This window comes from Myotis myotis, unplaced genomic scaffold, assembly GCF_014108235.1.
Source record: "Myotis myotis isolate mMyoMyo1 unplaced genomic scaffold, mMyoMyo1.p scaffold_m19_p_20, whole genome shotgun sequence".
Classification (NCBI taxonomy): Eukaryota; Metazoa; Chordata; class Mammalia; order Chiroptera; family Vespertilionidae; genus Myotis; species Myotis myotis.
In genome coordinates, this window is record NW_023416325.1 from 12,173,811 (window position 1) to 12,183,462 (window position 9,652).

A 9,652-nucleotide genomic window follows, 5' to 3' on the forward strand; every position below is an offset into this window, starting at 1 on the left:
CACAGCATCACAATTCCAACTCCAGAGGGGCAGTGCACATGCTTCTGTGTTCCTCCTTGGGTGGGAAAAACCACTGCACAACACTGGCCTGTGCCCTGGGGCCTAAGGCTGCCAGGACACAACTAAGCTGGCCAGGGAAGTCTTCAGTTTTAAAACAAGAGCGGCTTCCTTTGGAGGTGCATCCCCGAGTGACCACGGACACAGTTTAAACGGGACAAACATCACAGGACACACAGGGCCCAGCTAGACTTGGCTACACTGGAAAGACCTCTGGTAGGTGTTAACTCAAACAGCCACCGGCGGCAGGAGCATGTCCGTCTGGGTGGGCACAGATTGCTCCTCCCCCGCTGAGGGTGGGAAGGCCACAGATCCTCGGGGGCCTGGTTATTTGCCAGGAACATGCCGACCCAGGTGAGACCATGTGTTTTCCAGATCCTGCCGGCACACTAAGAATCCTCCCATACGTGGGATGATTCTACAGAGGTAGCCCATCTACAAGACAAACCCCCAAATGGCACTACCCCATTTGCACTCTTGAAAGCATCCTTTTATTTAAAGCCATTGCAGATGTCCACAATTCCACCCAGATGGATGCCGAGAACACATGGACGATGGGATGGTTTTCTCCGACGATGGCGATGAGGCCAAGGCCTGCCGAGGCACTGCAAGATTGGGTTGGGTGCTACGGGACTGGCCTTTCCCAGCCTGAGGGCCGACCAGAGACAGCCTTGGCCAAAGCCCGGAGATCTGCTTGGCTTCCTTGTACCACAGCCAAAGAATCTGGTGATCTTCCTTTCTCTTCCCCAAAGGCAAAGGAAGAAAAAATCCTCTCTACTCCTCACCACCGGCAAAGGCACTTGAGGCCTTCAGGAGGCAGTACCCAACACTGGTCTCCCTGAGCCCAGTTGCCCCACTAGTACCAGCTCAGACATACCACAGCCCCAGTAGCCAACAGTGGCCCAAAGTCCAGGGCAGAACAAGCAGGGTCAGACCCAGAGTGCCACCCCAACCCCCTGGAGCCAGCAGGAACCCACACAGCTGCCAGGACAGGGCCAGCGCACACAAGGTCCTGCCCTCCATGAAGGTTTCGAATGAGTTGTTTATTCACTATGTTTGATGACTATAAATAAGTGTTTCCACTATGGAAAAGAAAGTTAGCACAGTACATCTGCATGACTGGGGAATGGATTTTCTGGTCATCTTCAATAGGGCAAAAACTTCCAAAAAAAAAAAAAAACCCACCTGAATGTTGGAATTCAGTTCTTTATATAAAGTCCCTTGTAAAAACAAAACAGAATAAAAACAAACCGAAAAGACGGGGCAGGGCAAATTTTTTAAAAAAGGAAAAAGGAACAGAAAACAAGGGCAGAGGACTTATTGCTTCTCCTCAGCTTTCTCCTTGGTCTCCTCCGCTCCGGACTCCTTGCTCTCCTCCACCGAAAGAGCTTCTAGCTTTTCAGCCACTTTCTCGGCATTATCGTTTTTGCCCGGTCCTCCTGAAACACGGGGAACACAGTAAGAAAACAGAAGCGTCTTCTCCCCGGCCCACGCGGGAGCGAGATGCACCTGCCTCACGGGATCCTGACACTCCCCTCAGGACAGGCTGCTGTTCTATCGCATGCCTCCAGAGTCACCCAAATACACACACACACCTGGGACCTCAGTCAGTCTGCTCAGTTGTGTCACTGGCTATGGCAGCCGTTATCAGGCCCTGAATAAGCAGATGGCCGTGAGGACCTCTCAAAGTCCATTCAGCCTCTGTAGGGCTCCAGTCAGACACTATGACCTGCCCACCGGCCCAAGTGTAGTGAGACCAGGTCAGTGAGCATGCACTGGGGCCTGGATGGCCAGCTCACTCCCAGAAAGCACCATGTCCCCGGGCAGCTGCGTCACCCTGCACAGGTCAAGGTAGTCGCAGTCCCTGGAATGTTTCTGTGGCAGACTGAAAAAGCACCCGTCTGGGACGGCAGCCGGGTGCAGAGTGAGTCTGCAAGGAGGCCCCCACCCATGAACACCATGTTACCTTTCTTTTCTCTCTCTTCGATCTCTTTCCTGCATTCTTCAAACTTTGTCTTGAATTTCTGTGCATCTGCGGAAAGAAGAGACTTCCTCAGAATCCTGAGAAGTGAAGGGGACAAGTCCAGCAAGTGTGAAGAGCCAGGGCTCATTAAGGGCCAGTCCCATAGCCATTCTGACAAGCTGGGCCATCTAACATGACCCTGGATCCACTTCTGCCCAGACTGGGCAGTGACTGTTTCTTAGGTCCCTCCTGAGGCTAGTGGCTATGCTGAGCCGTCTCCTTCCATCTGACTCTGCAACAATTTGGGCACAGCAGCAGTATGGTGGCCTCATGCAACCAAGGGCCAGGGCCTCCGCCCAGGTACTCTGCCCTCCATTCAGGTTGAAGTAGCTGCTGGACAGGCCCCGTTCTAGAGCAGAAGAGAGGTTCACTCACACCAATGGTGAGCTACAGGGCCACTGAGCTCCAGCACCCACCCAACTCCTGCAGGGCACACTGGGCACAGCTTTGACCAGCTGGGCCGAAAAGACACCCAAGCAGGGGAGAGATCAGCCTCAGCCTGTGGATCTTAGCACAGCCCCTGCTGGCACCCAGGTGACCAGGTGATGGTGAAGGGAACCTGGCTGGTGCAGCCTCCTTTGCGGTTAAGAGGGAAAGGCACTCACTGCTCCTAGACCTAGATGCAAGAGCGCTTGGCTTGACTGCACTTAGATCCCTTCCTTGAGGGCCCACCAGATAGCAAGATAGTAACAATTCCCACCACAGCTTCCCAATTACCATCAATTCTCCCTGGAAAGCAATAGTGTTTCTGTTTGCAATGAAACTGCTACACTGTAAAACTGGCGGCAGCACTCAGGCCAGCCCAGAGGCCCGCCCCCCCTCCTGCTTACTTTCAGCATTGAGGAAGCGGATGGCCAGCAGCTCCGGCTTAGGGCGCTCATCAGCGAAGTCGGCGTGGGTGTTCCAGACCCAGGCACGGTCACTGCCTGCGTTTGGCTTCAGCTCCATCATTGGCGTGACTGGAGGAGAAGCGCCATGAGGATAATGTCCACTACCACAGGGCCAACTTACCACCCCGGCCACGCCACTCCAGGACTGCAGTTCTGCCTGCCAACCCAAGGTCCCATTTTGGGCCAAACAGGGATGATTTGGGGCAATCTGGAATTTACCCAAACCTCTTTTAAAATGCCCCATGTTCACTTAAAACCAGGAACACCCTAAATCAGTCAAGGGCTCCAAAGCCAATGCAGCTGATCACAGCCCGCCCCTTGGTGCAGCCTCCAGACCCAGGAGACATGGGCACAATGATAGGCAGACCCAGCCCTTTCTGGGGACCTGACCCTTTGGAAGTTGGGGGTCATCAGAGGGCCAAAAGCTGAGAAGTGGGAAGATCACCCAGAATGGTGCACAGTCAGAACCACACACCCAATCTCAGCTATCTATGCCAAGGCAGGCCAGTGGGGAGGCGCCAGTCTACCAGAAGTGGGCACTATAAGCCTTGTGACATGGTCATGTCACGGAAGACACAGTCATGGCCTGGAATAAGCAAACTGCCCTTCTCCACAGGCTCTACGTACATCCAAGGGAGACTAGCTGTTCTGAAAGAACAGAAGCACCCCCAGTGCCATGCCCAGCCGTCTACCAGTAGCAGAGGTCTCCAGGGATGTGGGACAGGCCAAGCCCAGCCCTGGGCCACACATCACATCATCACCCAGATGAGCGGCGAGCCGTGTGCCTCGCAGGGCATGCACAGCCTTCCTCCCACCATCAACCGCCGGGTCCACCAAGGGCCTAGGGTGTGCACCAGGCCCAGGACTCACCTGCAACTCACACAGAAGTGACCTAGCCACCTGGCAAACCTCTAAAAATAGCACAAGTGTCAGGAAGACCCCTGAGAAGGCACTTCAAATTGGGTTGATCGGCAAGGACAGGGAAGAGCAGGCAGGCTGGGACGTGGAGACTGGCACACAGAGGCCGAATGGGGCCGAAGCAACTGTGGTACAAGGAGGACCCCCCACATCACCCCCGAGGGCCATTGCACTCTGGTTCCGGACAGCAGTCACCCTGTGAGCAAAGGGGCCCTGCCCTGTCAGACACACATCACACCAGAAATGCAGCACGGCCCTGGATCAGAAACGGAGTCCAGGACACGCTGACTTCAGTCACCTCTTCACAGGCCAGGCCTTGGGTGGCTAATCCTAAAAACCCTACCGCACTAAGCCCAGCGCTAACGTCACACCTGCCCAAGGGCTTCCACCCACTCGTGACGCTTCCCAGGCTCCTAAGGGTGAGGTAGCCACCTTCTCCCCACCCCGTTCCAATCCCATGTCCTCCCCAGGGAACACCACGTGGGGACAGAACACACCAACGGGTGGGAAGGCTGCCGCCCAGGCACTTCACACACAGAGGCACGTGAGCACACACACAAACGCACTCACACGCCCTTAGGCCGAGCCTGGTTCCGAGGCCACACTGGGCTCTGCCTCCATCCCGCTTGGTCCCACCTGCCCAGTCTCCACACCCCCGTGGGCTATAAGCTTCTCTGCAGGTCTGCTCTGAGGTCTGAGGCACGTTGGAAAACCTCATTTCCTAGTTTAAATTAAAAGAAAACACACACTGTAAACGTGCACTGGCGGACGGGACACTCCTGGGTCGCAGTGCAGGCCTGAAGCAGGCTGCCCACAGGTCGGAAGCTGCCCCGATGCCGTGTCGGGCCCAGAAGGAAAGCACCCCCGAGAGGCCACCTACTATAGTGGTTGGCGCAGATCTTCAAGGTCTTGTCCCTCCTCATGAGGAGGCGGATGGTCCCTTTTTCCTTATGCTTCAGGAGCTTCACGTCGCCGGTGCCTCGCTCCTTCCATTCTGGGAGATCGTTCTCTGAAGCGAATCGAAACAGCTTTGCCCGCCTTCAAGAAAAGCCGTTACATGAGAGCTTAGATACACAGAAAAGGTATCAGACAAAAGGCACCAACCTTTGATGGAAAAAGCACTTCTTTTCTGGGTGTTAAACAAACAGCTGTACCTGATGTCTCAAACGTACACCCTTTCCTTTCTTTGTACTCCAAGAACTACAAACTAAAATGTCACCAAAAGAGCAAAAAAGCAAATTCCAAGTTTTAACATGATGATAAGAAAGAATAAAAGATTTCTACAGTCACACCGTGTTCTTTTCCTTTTTTAAAAACATTTTTTTCAGAGAGGGAGAGAGAGAAACATCAATAATGAGAATCATTGATCGGCTGCCTCCTGCATGCCCCCTACTAGGGGGGATCGAACCCACAACCCAAGCCTGTGCCCTTGGCCAGAATCGAACCTGGGACCTTTAGTCCGCAGGCCGATGCTCTATCCACTGAGCCAAACCGACTAGGGCCAGTCACGTTTTCTAACAGAAAGACCTGACCCATCAGCAAAATAGCTCACCTGAGTCTGCTGAGCGTGTCTGTGAAGACGGTACGGGACTTCCTGGTGATCCGTGGGGCCACAGGGACAGCATGGAAGCAGATGGAGGCCAAGGACCCCTGCCTTCCACAGGGCCAACCTTTCCCTCAGCTGTGAGATGCCCCCTGTGCTTCCCCAGCCCCCACCAGACCACCAGGCTCTGGCCCAATCCCCTGTCTTCCTGCCCAGAACAGTACCTCACTGGGCCCAGGCAAGGCCGCCACCACAGCCGAGCCCAGCAGTCCTCCTCAGGGCTCAGGCCAACATCCTCCCATCACCAACCACACCTGCCCGTTTTGCTTCCCCACAGGATCCCCACTCTATTGTTCCCTTTTCTGCAGAAATTCTGCTCTCTCCCAAAAACTCAACTCTGTTAAGGGAGGCATGTTCTCACAAGGACGCCCCCAAGGGCTTTGACCTAGAGCCGTGGTCGGCAAACTGCGGCTCTGGAGCCACATGCGGGTCTTTGGCCCCTTGAGTGTGGCTCTTCCACAAAATACCACGTGCGATTGGAACTTCGGCGTAGTCCATGCAGAAGTCGGTTTTTGGCCTAGGTGAGTCTATTTTGAAGAAGTACTGTTGATATTTGGCTCTGTTGACTCATGAGTTTGCCGACCACTGATCTAGAGCCCTAGGACCACATACAAAGGTGAGACTTGCTGGCCTCACTTCCCTCAGGAAGGGCCTGTGTCTAGGACACCAAGAGTACCTCCCACCCCCGCAGGGACAAGGAGATGACAGTAACAGCCAGCCCTGGCTGCAGCATCATTTCTGGGCAGAGCAGAGATTTGGAGAACCACCTTCTGAAATCAAAGGGGCATATTCATCTCTTCTTTCCTGCCGGGGCTGACCAGCAGCCCCTGAATGACGGATGAAGAGATTACTCCGACACAGTCTGACTGTGGTGGAGAGGGCTTAGGGGCTTGCCTGCCTCATTAAGCTTTTTTTTATAAATATATTTTATTGATTTTTTACAGAGAGGGAGAGGGATAGAGAGTTAGAAACATCGATGAGAGAGAAATATCGATCAGCTGCCTCCTGCACACTCCCACTGGGGATGTGTCCGCAACCAAGGTACATGCCCTTGACCAGAATCGAACCCGGGACCCTTCAGTCTACAGGCTGACGCTCTAACCACTGAGCAAAACCGGTCAGGGCTTGTTAAGCTTTTATTGGAATTTTTTTATGCAATCAGTAGGGTGAGTAATCTTGGGAGGACACGTGTTTACACTGTCCTCTAGGCAAGGGCATCCAGGGATTAAGCATAAGGATTCCAGTAAACACCCGGGGGTCTGCATAAGCAGGCTTGTTTGGAAAAGGTCAAGGAATAATTAGAGGTGCCGCCTTTGACACTCCTGTAAATCAGAATTCTGATAAACAGGGCACATACTTCCCTTTTATCAGAATGTCCCCCTTACAAACTTCCCAACCGAGTCTCTTGTGCTTCCCAACCCTTTCCCAGATCCTTGGGAGTTGGTCTCCCCAGGCTCCCTTCCTTAAAGGGATGGGTCCCAGGGTTGGTGACTGCCTCTGTTCCCCTGCCTCCACCTCAAGCAAAGCACTCAAACCATAACCCAGTATCTTGGATAGGTTTGGGGAGGGGGGAGTTCCACACACTTGGACTAGGGACACACTACACCCTATTCTCATTAACTTGTAGCATTTCCTGCAATTCTGAGCATGCCCAATAGGCCACAGGTCAGACATCTCAACAACACATTGCTCGTGTAGGCACTGCTTCAAAACAACACTAACCCGCACTCCCCTCCAAAAACAATGCCTTGTAGCTTCTCACTGAAGGTGCCAAGAAGCACATTCAGAGTAACTTTTAAAAAGTAACCCCAGTGACTATAACACCACCCATTTTGGTTTGTAATTCCAGGCATTGTTTTGTGCATTAAACACAACGAATCCAGAATTCACGCCCTGACTGGTTTGGCTCAGTGGATAGAGCGTCGGCGTGCGGACTGAAGGGTCCCAGGTTCGATTCCGGTCAAGGTTAAAAAAAAAGAATTCACAAGCTTCAGAATGCTAAAGACCATGTGCAAAATACTACTACTAATAATAAAAGATAATAATAATAATAGACTCCCTGCTCAACCCAGGGAAAGGGGCTCTGGGAGTTGGCGGGACATGGGGAGATGCACCTTTGTGGATACAGAACAGCCACAGGACACCAGGGAGTGCCTGTGCCCTCCGCAGCACTGGCCACAGAGCAGCAGGGGTACCCAGTAATAAATTATGTAATAAGTGGGTTGCAATAGCAGCCCTGATTAGTCATCACACAATTCCAGGCCCTTTCTTCAGCCTCGGTCCAATGATAGGTCAAGCCAAGGCCTGGGCACCCACAAAAAGCACCAATTCCGTCTCAAACGAAAGATAATCTACTCCTGTAAGAGGATCAGTTACTTACATTTTGAAAAGTTCCTCTTCATCTTCTTCCAGGGTTTTAATTTCTTGCTCAGGAAGAGAAACTATAGGCTCAAACTGAGGGTCGTGGTTGGATTCGTCTGCATTCTCGGTGGAGGTATCATGGTCCTCATGGGTGTCCTGTGGAGGGAGGTGTGGAGAGTTTTGACTGATGGCCTGCAAGCCAGGGCTCACCAGGGTCCAAAGTGGGCATCCTCACCAGCGCATGGCCTCAGCACACAGCAAGAGATGACGCCTCCAGCCTTTCACACTAGGAAAGGTTTGCATGTCGGCCCAGCACACGGTGAGACACGCTGGGCTTCAGCACCCTCCTCCCCCAGGAGGCATCAATCACAACTGACTGGGGTTCCCAAAACTCAGCCACCTACCGAGCAAGTGGCCTGGGGGAAACCCGCCCCATTTCTTGGAGCCTCAGTGCCGTCATCTGTAAAATGCAGATACCGATCAGGCCCAGTTTAGATGAAAGGGCGCAATGATGGGCCGAAGAGGACAGTGTCACAATGAAAGCAAAAAGCAACCGGTTGAGTTTGCACTGATCGAGAAAAACGTGTGCTCTTGCTTACCAGACGGAAAAGTTGGGGACTGCCAGTTTTTTACAAGGAATTCGCAGTTCTGTCCGAAAACTTTACCTTGCTTCGGAAATTAAAGTCAAAAGAGCCATAGAACTAAGAGCCGTAAAATTCTGGCCCGCTTTAGAGAGGACGCAAAGGATCTTATTTTAGGTACAGAACACGCGGCTTTGATCCACAAAACTGTAAGAAACCCGGTCACTTCATTACCAGATTGAAGCCGAGAAAGAAAAGATAAGCCTTTCGCCGCTTTCCTGGGTCGGACGGCACTGCGGCTCTGCGCGCGGCCAGCTCCGCAAGGAGACAGCCGCTGCCGACAAAGCCGCCCCCACCCTGGGCCCGCCCGGCCAGGACCCCCCCGGACCGCAGAGGCCGTGGCCGGCCGGGATTAGGCCAGAATGAATGGAGCGCGGCGCAGACCAGAGGGAGGGATGCACGAGCTCGGCGGGAGCCCGCAAGGGGGCCGGGCCGGAGGAAACCGGCCTGCGTCCGAGGAGAGCGGCGAAGGGAACACGAGACCCAGAAGACTGGGCGGTGGGGCCGCGCCAAGGTCGCGTAGGCACCCGCAGACCCCGGGCCCGAGCCCGCAACCCCAGGCCCCGCGCGTCCTGGCTCCGAATGTCTCGAGACCCCAGGCCGCACCCCCCACAGCCCGATCCCGCGCCACGGCGACCCGCAAGCGCCAAGATCGCAGGCCAGCGGGGGTTGGCGGCAACGGCGCGGGCCGCCCACGTGGCCGCCGGTAGCGGCCTCAGGCCCCCGGCCCCCGGCCATCACCCCCCCCCCCAACCCAGGCCCAGCCGCACCTTGGCGGCCGCCATGGCGGCGCGGCGGCGGTGGCGGCGGCGCGGCTGGCTCGGTCGCTGCTGGTTCCGGGGCCTCTCGGCGGCGACTCGTAGCTCTTTCACTCCGCGTCTGGCGCCGGCGCCTCCCGCCCGCCCGCTCTTCCCTCCGCCCAGCGACCCGAACCCTGACCCCTGACCCCGGAGGCGGGAAACGCGCCGCGATTCAAAACCAGTGCAGCTTTATTGGCTCAGGCGACGGACATTATCATTGTCCGGCCCGCCCCGTGCTTCCCGCCAAAACGCCCGCGGCGCATGCCCGGCCCTCCTGGCAGCCCAGAGAGCGTGCGCTCCCGACGGCCCTCGCGCGCACTTCCGCCCCTCGGCCGCGCGTGGTCTTGGGGCTCAAGAAA

The 9,652-nt window shown here is 55.0% G+C and overlaps 1 protein-coding gene and 1 non-coding gene across 2 annotated transcripts; both read right to left on the minus strand.

The window, feature by feature from the left end:
• Nucleotides 1–1,081: 1,081 nt before the first annotated feature.
• RANBP1 (RAN binding protein 1) lies at nucleotides 1,082–9,278 on the minus strand. Its single transcript, XM_036354431.1, has 6 exons — nucleotides 9,264–9,278; nucleotides 7,872–8,008; nucleotides 4,769–4,926; nucleotides 2,911–3,039; nucleotides 2,024–2,089; nucleotides 1,082–1,496 (listed from the first exon to the last, which is right to left on the minus strand). Exons 1-6 carry the CDS (start codon nucleotides 9,276–9,278, stop codon nucleotides 1,375–1,377), a joined length of 627 nt encoding a protein of 208 aa, XP_036210324.1. The 3' UTR covers nucleotides 1,082–1,374.
• LOC118678695 lies at nucleotides 1,867–1,991 on the minus strand. Its single transcript, XR_004974979.1, has one exon. It is a non-coding gene; the product is annotated as a small nucleolar RNA SNORA77 (small nucleolar RNA).
• Nucleotides 9,279–9,652: the final 374 nt, after the last annotated feature.